Raw genomic sequence first — 15,019 nt, 5'->3', positions numbered from 1 at the left:
GCACATAGGAAGCGCTTAACAAATGCCGTCATTATTATTCTGCAACCCCACCTCCTCCAGGAGGCCTTCCTACATTCATTTTTCTTCTCCCAGGTCACATTCTCCTAGCTTTCACCTCAGCAGTTTTGCACTCCCAACCGCTATAACATGTCTAAATATTTTGACCTTCATTTTTTACTATTTATTCTCTTATTTATTTATATATCCGAATTTTAAGATCAGCATGACCTAGTGGATAGAGGACAGGCCTAGGAGTCAGAAGGACTTGGGTTCTAATTCTGGCTCTGCCACTTGTCTGCTGTATGATTTTGGGCAAGTCACTTAACATCTCTGGGCCTCACTTACCTCAACTGTACAGTGGGGATTAAGATTATGAGCCCCATGTGGGACAGGAACTGTGTCCACCTGATAAACTTGTATCTACCCCAGTGTTTAGACCAGTGCTTTGACACAACTTGGACTTCCCAAGCGCTTAGTACAGTGCTCTGCACACAGTAAGCACTCAATAAATACGATTGAATGAATGAATGAATGAATAGTAAATGTTTAACAAATACCATAAAAAATTCCATTCCCTTCATCCTATCTGCAATCATTTTCTGTGTGTCTCTCTCACTAGACCATAAAGTCCTTGAGGGTAGGGATTCAGTGTTTAGACCAGTGCTTTGACACACAGAAAATGTTTAACAAATACCATAAAAAATTCCATTCCCTTCATCCTATCTGCAATCATTTTCTGTGTGTCTCTCTCACTAGACCATAAAGTCCTTGAGGGAAGGGATTGTGTCTTATAACTATTGCCCTTTCCCAAGTGCTTAATACAGTGCTCTGCACATAGTGGAAGCCCAATCAATATGACTGATCAACAAATATGGAAGTCAGTTTAGGATTCGTTTTTAGAAGAGACTCTCAGGTGCACAGTGCATAGTGAATTAGAGCCATGCTATTTTTAAGCCAGACATCTTGAATGAATGTCCTTCACAACCCAAATCAAAAAACCCAAATCCTCTACCACCTGCTGAATAGCTTTATCATGGGTCTCGTTTCTCAGAAGCTGCATGCCCAGAATGATTCTATTGCCACTGGATGAAGGGATGTGGCGAGCGGGTGTGGGTTTGAAGCCACGAAATAACAAGACAAGTCACAGTGTAGCAAAACAAGATTCTTAGGTTTCTTTGGTGAAACAAAAGCAGATATAAAAGTTACAAAGTTTTTAGATTTTCATTCACAAAAAAAACACATTCACATTATACACTATACAAGTTATAATATAAATACAGGAAAGTATTATGTGCATTGTAATGGAAGAGAAAAAAAAAAACATGCTAGTCTGGTCAACACAGTGTTGTATTGATCTCCACACCAAACTGGGCAACTTACAAGGGGGAAACCCAAAAGCAGGGAGGAGTTCTAGGAACCAACCACCTGCTTCACGATGCTAATAGTTCCTGACTCGTTAGCCAGCTAACGATAGGGGGATTTGCTATTAGTACGTTTTTCCGTAACTTAACACATCTGGACTGCAAGGTCAGGCAGACAGGGCAACTTAGTGGGAATCCCAGCCCTGTGTTTTCCTCCTGGTTATTCCCGGAGTCTATCTGACTGGAAGTCGCTCTTGTTCGGGGCTAGCTAACTCTACTCAGCACTTCTCTCTCACTCTGCCACTAGCCTGCCCAGATGAGGTTGTGGGGACCGGCCCTGGGGAAGGAGACGGAATGGAAATACCGGCCATGAGGTCGGTCAAACGGACGGAGATGCTGGGGTCAGAGGTGCCAGGATACAGCAGGGGCCACATTCTGTGAGTCTACGAACTTCGATCTAACCTATACGGCGTGGTCCTTGCCGGAACTGGGTTGGCTCCTGGTGTTAGGGTTACCCCATGCTGCTCTGAACCCCAAAAGGATTTTACTTGGTAAAAAAAACCCCACACTTTGTGAAGACACGGCCTTAGTGTGGCAGTGGGCGGAATTTTCTCAAAGGCAATGTTTGCTGTTGTAGTGATATACTTATTGATAAGCCATAGCAGGTTTACTTTATGGAGAGACCAATTCTGTATCACCCGCTGGGGGGGGGGGGGGGGTGGGGGGGGGAGGATTTCATTTCTTACTTTGGTTCCCTTACAGTCTTGGTCTTGTTTTGACTCAAGGCAGGCCCTAATTCCATTACAGTAAGGTTCTCTTTTTTCACTTTAAATTCAGCAGGTGTTGTTTCTAAATCTTCTTCAGCAGTTTACCGTACCCAGTCCCATAAAAGGAGAAGAACTGAACAGGAAGGGAAGGAGAGAAAATCTTACACACACCCCACCTAACATGAAAAAATGCCTATTCTATTACTGAGTACCCTCTTCTTGCTTGGACTGTGAGGATGCTGTCTTCTGTAAGCTAAACAATGTTCCACACATCTCCGGGAAACCCATAATGCAACTCTAATCACCACATCAATTCATCAAGGACAAAGCACCTACATTACACTGTCCCAAAATGGACGAGCCAACCGCTAGGGCTAACACTGAAAAGTAACTATCACGTTATTATGTCAATTTTCTGGTCATGGGTAAAATAACATCCAATAAATTAAATCGGTATGGCTTACTTCATTTATTTATGTATGCTTCACCGCTGTAGCATTCATACATAAACATTCATAACTTTATAAAAGGATTAAAAAATGAGTATATATACAAAATTGTTTTCTGTATGTGAGTGTGTGTGTTTACCAAAGAAACCTCTAGGTTTCATTTGAAAATGCAGAGACCTCTAGCATACACTTGTTAGTGTGAAAGCCATTAGAAAGCAGACCTGGTTGAGCGCATTAACGTAGTAACACTTTCACCCCTAAAGACCCCTTAGTCATCCACAAGTCCTCCGCATGGTCCTTTCTGGTGTGTGATGAAGTTGCAATGAAGAGAAGAAAATTCCCACATTGCAGCCTTAGCTCAGTCATGATCCCACTTCACGGGCTATGGTAGTTTAAGCTTCCCATGGAAGAAAACTGTACCCAAGGCAGAAATTGAAACAAAGTCCTAAAAGATTGCGGGTTTAGCTGTTGTCCGGTAAGAACCATTTCCTGTTCTGTTGCCATTTACAAAGTAATTGAAACCATTTCCAGTCTAAACAAACTACATAAAAGCAGCTGGATCAATGATTAAAGACGTTTGAAGCCATATAATCATCATTAAATATGACTGAACTTCTTGTGACTTCATTTTATATACAGGATTTAAAACAACATTAAATCATCTTATTTACATTTTCATTGGTGCTATAATTGAACTGTTTAAATAGTACAGTAGGCTGGTGAAAATTACAAAATGGTTCCCACTGGCGGCATATAGGAAATGAAAAAATTGCATAGGCTGGAAATGGTTCTCATGCTTTTCTGCCCTTTGTGTTTTTCTGTTTTAATCTTTCCTGTTGAACGCCCATATCCTTATTTGAAATGTGTTGTGAGCGCTGTAGTCCAAAGTTACCGGATGGCAGTCCCAAGTTTCAAAAAAATCCGATAATACTTCTAGAAGTGTTAGGAAAGGCACAGTAAGTTAGGACTTTGGCTGAAATTTTGCAAACCCACGATCGCCATTTTAGGGTCAATCAGCGCCTTGTGTCCTGCCACCTGCTGATCCAGGGATGATAGTGTTTCGGTGAATTTATTGAATTATCCTTGGCTGATGAGGAATTTTTAAAGTGTTTCTTAGAATAAGTCCTTTGGTTTGCCGATGCTAGATGGGAGGGAGAAAAAAAGAAAGAAAACACAACAATATTACTTGCTCCGTACCTTACACTTCTGATACTGTAGCTGTAATATCGTGGGTGTCTAATGGTTGTTAGAGCATGGTTGTCCATTCTTTCTAAATGACCACTTACGGTTCAGGCAGGTAATTTTGGGAAGAGCCCATCTTCCATTTCCTAGGCACCGGATAGTTGGAAGGTGGCGCTGAATGAAACCGTCTTTGCAGTGGTATCTAATGAGAGAGTTGATTTCATAGCGGGGTTTCATCTTTCCAAAGGTCTTGGCGTTTTCTACAACAGGGGGCTGGCCACAGGCAACTATACAACAAAAACAAAGACACAAAGGGGTCATTTCCCAACAAACCCTTTACCGTCAGGGGATTCCACTGTTCTTAAGATACACAGTGCATCGATAGCAAACGTAGTTCTTGGAACTTCCCTTCCCCACAGAACCTGTATATATGTATATATGTTTGTACATATTTATTACTCTATTTATTTGTTTATGTATTTTACTTGTACATATCTATTCTATTTATTTTATTTTGTGAATATGTTTGGTTTTGTTCTCTGTCTCCCCCTTCTAGACTGTGAGCCCACTGTTGGGTAGGGACTGTCTCTATATGTTGCCAACTTGTACTTCCCAAGCGCTTAGTACAGTGCTCTGCACACAGTAAGTGCTCAATAAATACGACTGATTGATTGATTGATTGAGTCACAGAGTAAAATATCCACTTCTATAAGAGAAATAAACTCACTCTAACGACTGTGTCCGCAGCCGGGAAGGTCATCAGGACTGGCCCCTCCAATTATTGCACAGTGGTTTACATAGCTTCTTATTCCTCTTGCTTTTGATTCTTCCTTTCTAAATTCTCCTTTTGTCTACAACCTTTCTGTAATACATTTCTCTTTTCTAAATGTCTGACACCTTTAACCAAGATTGGGAGTTGTTTGTAAGACAGGAGTTGCATTTGAAATCAGTTATTTTGTACTCAATTATTTTGTACTCACTCCCAGTGCTTGGTACAGTGCTTTGCACACTGCAGAAACTCAACAAATGCCACTGCTGCTGCTGCTACTGCTACTCTTACTGCTACTATTCCAGGACTCATATCTGAAGGGCAGACAACCTGAACAGCTTAATACCAAGAAGTGGTTTATTGCCACTGCATTTATCAACACTAATATATAATAGTGATAATCCACTCATATGTAATTTAAAACCCACATAACAATGCTTGTCCTTACCTGTTCCTTTCTTGCAGGTATACGTGAGGTGATAGTTGCAAGGCACATCATTCCACTGACCATTTTCATGCCAAATTATGACCACGCAATCTTCTCCAGCAGAAAAGAAACTGTCTGGTTGGTTTGGCCTCCAGTTTTCATATTGCTGGAAGAGGGGAGAATAGTCACTTCCATGGATCCACAGAGATTAGCCTAAACAAAACGGTTGCGGTATAATCCAAGATTTCCACTCTAAGTGTTAAAGGGTAGATACTGATGGAGATTGGTAACAAAAGAGAGCTCCAATTGTGTCAAAAATATTGTGTTCCAGCAACTGCCTGGTCACCAAGTTTCCCAACGGTTCTGCATTAGTTCCATTGCCCAGGAAATTCCTTACAGATCATTATTCCAGTGGCTCATAGAAATGGTGGTTCTTATTTCTTGCGAGCAATACTAAAGCTATTTAAATACCCAGATATTTTAATACCCTATGCCTCATCATCCCTTAAGTTTCTTCTTAATTCAGGTTTAACACTGCTTGATTTGTTGTCTTTTAAAAGACTAGGCAGCATGGCCTGGGGAAAAAAGACTAGGTCTGGAAATCAGGCAACCTGGGTTACCTAGTCCAGGCTTTACCACTTGGCCGGCTGTGTGGCCTGGCATAAATCAATTAACCACTCTGGGTTTCAATTTTCTCATTTGTAAATTGGGAATAAGAAAACTGTTCTTCCAGGATTATAAATCCCAGATGGGACAGGGACTGTGTTTGATTTGATTATCTTCCATCTATTCCCAGCAATTAGCACAGTGCTTGCCACATAGTAAGCACTTTTGAAGACCATAATGATCATTTTGGGTCTAAGTGCTTTTAATCCAAATGGAAAGTGTACCTTGATCTATGCTGATAATCTGCGTTCTGAAACTCTGGGGCTAAAATCATGATTTAAAAGACTTGTCTAACTAGCGGGTAACTAATGCAAATAATGAAACACACCGTTTTCCATAAGAAGTGCCGGAGGGGATAGGCATACTTAGGTTAAAAGTGTCTTTTGGGGTGACTTTTGAGCACTACGAACTCGGTGTAATTAAAGGGTAGGCAAGAATGGGGTAGGAGGTCAGAGAACAGGAAATCAGTTCAAGAATTCTAATCCTGACTCTATTCGTGGATTAGGTGACTTTCGGGCTGTCAACTTTGATTCTAGGCCTTAGTGTCTTTGTCTGACAGTCAAACAAAATCATCAATTCCATTTTTCAGATGAGGAAGCTGGGGCCCAAAAATGAAGGTAAGCGTATATTTGCTCGAGAGTGGGATATGTCAACTCAGCCCTGGGCAGGGATAACGGAGGCAAGCAGAAAGCTGCTGGGACATAGTCATTCATCATTTGACACCTAGATACCACCCAAGGACAAGACAGATCAAGAATCTAGCCCACTGAGTATGGGGAAACACCAGGTAAAAGGATTTTAATTTCTCCACATGGTGACATACTTAATATGCATATGACTTTCCCAAAAAAATCAGTTATCCAGGTTGAAGTCTTCACATGAATAGATCTCAAATGACAGGTTATCACCCCAGGTTACATATGCTCCAATAAAGAAAATTGGTTTGTTCTTTCTGTGGTCCTACAGAAAAAGTGGCTGAACTTGTTTCCCTCATTAGACAAATGAATGGTTACAAAGATGAAAGGATACTGCATGTTATGTATTTTATCTAATTCAGCATTCAAGATGGATGCCACCCATTTTACATCTAAGACAGTCTTTAGTAATATTGGATAAATTGCTTTAAGGTGACTTTATAAAGGAAGCATTTCACAGAAGCTAATTTTCACAACCTTTCATCACCAAATGATTGTCTTCATGCACGCTGAGCTAAGTACTCTAAAAACATATGACACCATGACTACTTTTTGGGAAATAACATAATCACCATATTTGATAAGCAGGAACTAAGCACCAAGCACTGTGCTGGCACTTGGGTACATATGGGATAATCAGATCAGCTGGGATCCCAGTCCCACCAGGGGTTCCCAGTCTAAGAAAGAGGTGGAACAGATATTTTATCTCAATTTGCAGATGAGAAAATAAGTGCAGGGAGATTAATTGACTTGCCCAAGGTCACACTGCAGGCAAGTGGTGGAGCTAGGACTAGAACTCAAGTCTCCTGAATCCCGGACAACATTAATGTCAATATTAATGTGCAGTAATTATGAGCTCCGAAGAGAAAAGTGAGAAAGGGACAAACCGACATGAAAATTGGAGTAAACCCATATCAACTAATCTGAAAGCTTAATTTCTTTATGCAATCTGAAAATTTGATCCTTTCCCTCTTGTGTTCCCCAAACCACTTAATGTTTTTGTCTGTCTACTAGCTCTTACTGTCTCTCTTTTAACTAGAGCTCTGCTAACAATTAAGGCCTAACAAAACAAACCGAATACAAAGTGATTTTTCACATTTTGTTTTGTTCAGAGCTTTAAATTTTCATATGAAAAAATGAGCTTCTAGTTCACCCTTCTAACAAAAAAAAATGATGCTGGATGTGAAGGTCAGTAAAAATATTTAACTGAATCCATTCAATTAAAGCCTAGTTGTTATTTCTGTCTAACTAATAGTCACCACAGATTGATCAACCAAGATGAGCAGATGAGATGACCTTTAGCCCTCCTAGCACAGAAAAGACTGCCCTGGGGCTAATTGACTTGTTAAAGCATTTGGAAAGGGCGGTTCAAATTCATTGAGGGAGCTGGCTTCTATTCCCTTGTTCTGAGTGCCAGAGGTCATTCCTTTGCATCACAAAATCCAGTTTGCAATTGAAAATTGCCAGTGCCTCCAGAGAATCCCCAGGACTTCAGAGAGAGTAGCCAGGAAGGACTAATGTACAAGTCTTCCCCCAACAAAGCCCCCTCCCAATCCCCTTGTCCTGGGGGGATTTTGCTCTCAGTCCTATTTTCATGGAATGGCTCATTCATTCAGAACACTTAACTAGGAGATGAGTAATTCCTGCCTTTGTGAAGAGGGTTTTCAAAGGGGGCATAAATCTCCAGAGATGGGAAGGAAACCCTTCAAAGCATAGCCCTGGAAAAAAATCACACAGGAAGGAGGGGTGTTTTGTTAGTGTTTGGCCCTCAGAGGCTCCGGGTTGGGCTGGGCTGGGCTGATTTCAGTTCAGCACCACACAGCAGCAAGAAACACAGACTTCCTCTCCTGACAGACCCTATTGTCCCCTCCACCGCCCCCATTCCTTGTTGCAGCAGCAGCTGTGCTGGAACTGCCTCACCTCCCGGGTGCCTAACTGAGCTGAGCAGTCCATGAGGAAAAGAGCCAACATCTGACATTTCTGCCGTTTCCAAATTTGCTTGATTTGCTTGATACTTTGTTATCCAGTCCCTCCTTGTCAACCAGCCATAGTTCCCCACGAGCTTATATTTGATTTTTCTGTTTATATCTTTCTGAACAACTCCAGCTAAAAAGTAGATATGCATCTTTCTAAAAGCTCTGTCCCACTGCTTTCATTGATACGTTGTGAACGGAATGAACCATTAAAGCATTTTAAAGCCTAATGAAGCCATTGAAAGATAGCCAGCATTTCTCTTAATAACTTATTCCTATAATGTGGTCCCAGACCCTTACGCTACCAAACTAATTTACCAGGCATTTTTTGACTGCATAAATCTTCTATTGATCCTAACAAAAACAACTTCATTTCATGCTGACATGAGTCTAACACTAATGTGATGGGTTTTTTATGTCAATCGTCAGAATTTGTGTATTTGTACATCCAATTTGAACAGTTCATTCTGATTGCACCACTAGTCAATAGTTCATGTCTCTCCTTTACATGAAACTGCATATTCCTTTGGGGCCACAAACACACTTCTGCTGCACTTTCCAGAGGGCTCAGTACAGTGCACTGAAATTGTTAAGTGATCAGTAATACTATTTGCTACTCCGGCTGCTTTTACAGTCGTCATTCGAGGAGGTTACTCTAGAGAGGCTCAGCTCTCTGGTTGAAGCTATAATAACATTTTGCCAATGGTCCTTGGCCTCCCATAATGATTTTTAAATTGGTGCCTTGTGTTGCTCCTGGTGAAGAGACAGCTTTTATGTTGTAGAGAACTGCACTGTATAGGTGTATCTTGGGCAGATTGCTTTGCATGGGCTGCATTATTGGCCAATTCATTTAGTAGAGAAAGCCTTTTGCCTAGTCTTGTTGGTGTTCGCCCAGATCACCTGTGGGCTTTGAGGAATCTATTTTGTTGTATGTCTAGGGAGACCACTGATTCTACCCAGGCACCCCTCTACCAATTGACAGTAACGGCCAACTGTTTCATTCCACGTGTGATGCAGGTTACCCAGCATAACACGATGTCTCACACGGAATGTATTCAGAGCCCTTGTGAGATCACATCTCCTCCAGGAAGTCTTCCCCAATTAATCTCTAATCTGCCTACTTTATATCTCCTTAATGGCTAACCACCTAAGCCCTTAAATTTCCACAAGCACTTGTGGATACATTTCATATACGCTATGATCCCTTCCTATCCATAATATATTTAAGTGTTTGTCTTCCCTGCTAGACTGCCAACTCCTTGAGGGTATGGATCATAGGATAATGATGACTGCCAACTCCTTGAGGGTATGGATCATAGGATAATGACTTGGAACTCGCAAATACTCCCAAGTGCTTAAAATAGTACTTTACTTACAGTAGGCAGGTCAGTTAATGCTACCGATCAATTGTTTGGAACCTAGAGAACCTAGGAAGCCTACAGAACTTAGAATGTTTCACTGAGGATAACTCTAATCTCTAGAGCCATAAGGATTTCCTCCTTAGGCCCCGTGAATCTGGGCACCATTTTTGAGCCATGGATTTGGAAGTAGAAGCTGAGACAGAGGGAGGCTGGGCTCTTGAAATCAGCATGCGTACAAGAATCGATGCTGTATCAGGACCAGGCAGGCGACAGATCGCCTGAAAACAAGACTGTCTAGTCTAAAACTGGACAAATGGCCACACTCCATGTGCCTGACAGAGAAAGAGGAAAAACACACATCTTTGAATTTGGGGCTCCATATTCTGTTTGATCACCACACTAAAATAAGAGTACCATTTTGGGAGTCACATTTGAGTTAGAAAGAGAATCAGTCAGTCAATCTCTCCCCTCCCTTGAGTATCTTGGGTACACCATGACACCTAGTTGGAACATGGGGTAGAGCCAGGGAGCGCATAGCTACAAAGATTGGCATGTCCTAATGAAAAGAGCCTGGGCCTGCGTGTCAGAGGCTCTGCCAAATGCCTGCTGTGTGATCTTGGACAATAATAATAACAATAATACTGGTATTTGTTAAAGCACTTACTATGTACCAAGCACTGTTTTAAGCGCTGGGGTAGATTAGACAAGGTAATTAGGTTGTCCCACATGGGGCTCCCAGTCTTAATCCCTATTTTACAGATGAGGTAACTGAGGCACAGAGAAGCTAAGTGACCTGCCAAAAGTCACACAGCTGACAAGTGGCAGAGCCAGAATTAGAACCCACAACCTCTGACTCCCAAGCCCGTGCTCTCTCCACAAAGCCGCGCTGCTTCTCTGAGGAGGAGTTAAGTCATGTAACTCCTCTGTTCCTGAGTTTCCTCATCTGCGAAATAGGGATTTAATGCCTGATCTCCCTCCTACTTTGAATGTGAGCCCTAATCGGGGCAGGGACTGTGTGCAACCTGATTAATTTGCATCTTCAAAAATAAAAACCATATGAAAACTCCTGGACTTTCTGGAAGGTTGAAGCCGAAAGACTCTTCGGGAGAAACTTCTCCAGAAGCAGTGTGACCTAGTGGAAAGAGCTAGGGTCTGGGAGTTAGAAGGACCTGGGTTCTGATCTCAGCTCTGCCACTTGCCTGCTGTGTGACCTTAGACAAGTCACTTCACTTCTCTGTGCCTCCATTACCTCATCTGCAAAATGGGGATTAAGACTGTGAGCCCCACAGGGACATAGACTGTGTCCAAATGTCTTACCTTGTATCTATCCCAGCATGTAGTGCAGTGCCTGTTACATAGTATGTGCTTAACAAATACCACTAATAAAATAAATAAATCAGATGTGTCATGTTAATTGACTCATGCATATTCCAAAACATTTCAAGCTGCCTGTCATCTATCTTGGTCAATCTGACCACTGGCAAATGTTTACCCAGGCCTCAAAAAAAGACTTTACTAACTTTTTACACTAAATCAGTCAATCATATTTATTGAGCACTTACTGTGTGCAGAGCACTGTACTAAGCACTTGGGAAAGTACTGTAGTTGATAGACATGTTCCCTGCCCAGAACAAGCTTATAGTCTAGAGGGAGAAAATCTAGTGGATAGAGCATGGGCCTGGGAATCGGGTGGTCATGGGTTCTAATTCCGGCTTTGCCACTTGTCTGCTATGTGACCTTGGTCAAGTCACTTGACTTCTCTGTGCCTCAGTTCCTTCATTTGTGAAATGGGGATTAAAACTGTGAGCTCTATGTGAGACAGGGACTGTTTCCAACAAGATTATTTTGTATCTACCCCAGCATTTAGAACAGTGCCTGGCAGGTAGCGCTAAAACACCATAATTATTCCCTCTAGACTGTAAGCCTGTAGTGGGCGGGGAATTCATTCATTCATTCATCAATCGTATTTATTGAGCTCTTACTGTGTGCAGAGCACTGTACTAAGGCGCTTGGGAAGTACAAGTCGACAACATATAGAGACAGTCCCTGCCCAACAGTGGGCTCACAGTCTAGAATGTGTCTGCTTACTGTTATATTGTGCTTTCCCAAGCACTTGGAAGAGTACACTGCACACAGTAAACGCTCAGTAAACATGATTGAATGAATGAATGAAAATGTCAGTTGCATTGAACTCTGTGGGTTTCTAGCTGCTGCAGAAAACCCACATTTCCTGAATTCTGTTGCACACACACTGTTCTGACAAGTTCTGTTCTCTCTGTACCTGAACAAGATTAAACAGTGGAGCTCAAACCTGCTACATTTTCTCACTACCCAAGTGTCCTCTTAGACTTCAACATTCTCACCCTTTCCTGCCCTATGGATAGTTCTTAATTCAATCAACGTGTTCATTTAATGACCTGTACTTTGGAAGCTAATAAGTAAGCCACTAAATTCGGGCTGCCTTTGCACAATGTCAAGCTGATAGGACGATGGCCCAGCATCCCAAGCAGAGATGCCCATCAATCTCTCCTCTCTTAAACATCCACCACTGACTGTGCTCAATGGCTACAACTTTAAATTCCATTACAGTCCAGGGGCACCCTGTGTAATGAACCCGAACAAAATAAACTACTGAGGCAAACGTAACTTGATTGCTTGACCTTTCATTGTGCAAGGGCCAATAACTTCCCCCTTCTCTACAGGGTCCTTAGGAATCTATGTTTAAGAGTTAGCACTAACTCGTGGTTTCTTTTCTTGAAAAAACAGACCCAACCATAAGCACTTCTTGTCATCATCATCAATGGTATTTACAGAGTGCTTATTGTGTGCAGAGCACTGTACTAAGCACCTGGGAGAGTACAATACAACAGAATTGGTAGACCTGTTCCCTGCCAGGAGAACAGGACCATACAGCTTTTCAAACCTGTTTGGTGACTGTGAATCTCAAGACTCACTGAAAACCTACTTGTAAGACTTTGTTACCCACTGAGCCAAAGAGTAATCCTCTTGATCATATCATCTGGAAGGCCAGTGGTTTAAATAGGATAATACAACTGATTATGGCTGAAGTTCACACATCAAGAGAGGATTGGATCTGGCCCTTATCCATTTTCCCGCGCCCAACTAACTCCATCTTAAGCTGGGATTTTTGAAGGAGCTCTAGAAAAAATATTGTTTAAATCGAGGAAAAATCCCAAATCCAAGGGTAAACTCCCCTCTATATTATTTGCACACTGGTTCTGTAAGATCAGTTTGGGCAGGAAATGTGTCTACCAACTCTGTTGTTCTGTATGCTCCAAAGTAGAGTGCTCTGCACACAGTAAGTGCTCAATAAATACCATTGATTGATTGATTTTACTAGTAGCACGGCCTAGCGACAAGGGCTGGCCTAGCGACAAGGGCTGACACTTGCCTACTGTGTGACCTTGGACAAGTCATTTGCTTATTTTCCATATATGTAAAGTGGACATAAAACACCCTCCCTCTTAGTGCCTGTTATTTGTGGGACAAAGGCTGGATCTGATCTGATTATCTTGTAACCACCCCAATACTTACCACATAAGCTCCTTGTGGGCAGGGAATGTGCCTACCAACTCTGTCATACTGAGTTCTGCACCCTAAATTCCACTGATTGACAAATAAATACTATCATCATCATTTAGAGTTGCAGAGAAGCAATGTGGCTCAGTGGAAAGAGCCCGGGCTTGGGAGTCAGAGGTCGTGGGTTCTAATCCCGCCTCCGCCACTTGTCACCTGTGTGACTTTGGGCAAGTCACTTGACTTCTCTGTGCCCCAGTTACCTCATCTGTAAAATCAGGATTAAGACTGTGAGCCCCACGTGGGACAACCTGATAACCTTGTATCTACCCCAGCGCTTAAAACAGTGCTCGGCACATAGTAAACGCTTAACAAACACCATCATTATTATAAGAACTGGCCCTTCAAACTTATTAAAAATGACAGTCTTTTTCTTAGCAACCAATCTGTCGTTGCGCTCAACCTATGTATGCTTATCAAGTAGAAAAGCAGCATGGCCTTGTGGATAGAGCATGGGCCTAGAAGTCAGAAGGACCTGGATTCTAATCCCAGTTCCACCACTTGTCTGCTGTGTGACCTTGTGCAAGTCACTTCACTTCTCTGGGCCTCCGTTCCCTCATCTGTAAAATGGGGATTAAGACTGTGAGCCCCATGTGACACAGTCTCTGTGTTCAACGTGATTTGCTCCTACCCACCCCAGTGCTTAGTACAGTGCCTGGCACATAGTAAGCACTTAACAAATATCACCACCACCACCAGTGATATTCCCAACTTTATGATGGGGGAGACCTAAGTAGCAGAAGCCCAGATAATGGCTCTAGATCCCCTAGTGGGACAGTGGTGAGTTCAAGTTCTCAATTACTCAATTTCCTGACAGCACCAGTTTGACTAATTAGGCTAGCTTTAAACTGGATTTTTCAAATCACGTAAATTGGAAGTTCAGGTAATTCTTGGATGAGGGATCTGCCCTCCACCATTAACCGCTTAGTACAGTGCTCTGCACACCCAGTGCTTAGAACAGTGCCCAGCGCTTAGAAGAGTGCCCAGAGCTTAGAACAGTACTTTACACATAGTAAGTGCTTAATAAATGCCATTATTATTATTAATAATAAATACGATTGAATGAATAAAAATCTTCTTTAAAGCTCTGTCTGCACTTATAATAATAATAATGGCATTTTTAAGTGCTCACTATGTGTGAAGCATTGTTCTAAGTGCTGGGGGGGATACAAGGTGATCAGGGTGTCCCACGCGGGGCTCACAGTCTTCATCCCCATTGTACAGATGAGGGAACTGAGGCCCAGGGAAGTTAAGTGACTTGCCCAAAGTCACACAGCTGACAAGCGGTGCAGCCGGGATCAGAACCCATGACCTCTGGCTCCCAAGCCCGTGCTCTTTCCACTGAGCCACGCTGCTTCTCTTATCACTTACTCCTTAAAATGTATTAAAATTGAATGTTCTTAGGATGAGAAAGCGTAATCAGATTTCATTAAATGCATTTAATTAATTACTCATAAAAAACTGAGTTGGGTCAGAGAAGCTCGGCATAGATAATACCACCCATGAAATGCATCGAGGGGAATAGGTGTGAACCTTGAAACCTGGTTACGATGGTTTGGCACTTGACAATGTTTCAAACCAGAAATTATATTCTATTTGTTTTTTCCCCATTGGTGGTATTTTCAGTTTTGCCAATGTATACAGCTGTGAAAAAATTTCCCAATGAAACCACAATGTCCTCCAGACACAAGGGCTTGTCCGGGAAAAACAGCCAAGGAAAACTTATCCCTGAATCTCAATTGCTTAGTACTGTGCTCTGCACACAGTAAATA

The 15,019-nt window shown here is 42.1% G+C and overlaps 1 protein-coding gene across 2 annotated transcripts in view; it reads right to left on the bottom strand.

The window, feature by feature from the left end:
* Window positions 1-2,573: 2,573 nt before the first annotated feature.
* The window catches only part of VCAN (versican), a 115,215-nt gene continuing 102,769 nt past the window's right edge, over window positions 2,574-15,019 (bottom strand). For both annotated transcript variants that reach the window (XM_038765976.1, XM_038765977.1), the window contains 3 exons: window positions 4,977-5,121; window positions 3,864-4,046; window positions 2,574-3,718 (listed from right to left, as the gene is read on the bottom strand). In XM_038765976.1, coding sequence (XP_038621904.1) covers window positions 3,591-3,718; window positions 3,864-4,046; window positions 4,977-5,121 — 456 coding nt within the window. In that variant the 3' untranslated portion in view covers window positions 2,574-3,590. The remainder of the gene's footprint in view (window positions 3,719-3,863; window positions 4,047-4,976; window positions 5,122-15,019) is intronic.

The sequence above is a fragment of the Tachyglossus aculeatus genome, chromosome 23 (genome assembly GCF_015852505.1).
Source record: "Tachyglossus aculeatus isolate mTacAcu1 chromosome 23, mTacAcu1.pri, whole genome shotgun sequence".
NCBI lineage: Eukaryota > Metazoa > Chordata > Mammalia > Monotremata > Tachyglossidae > Tachyglossus > Tachyglossus aculeatus.
The sequence above is the reverse complement of the archived record's forward strand: the minus strand, read 5'-3'. Positions and strand labels throughout refer to the sequence as shown.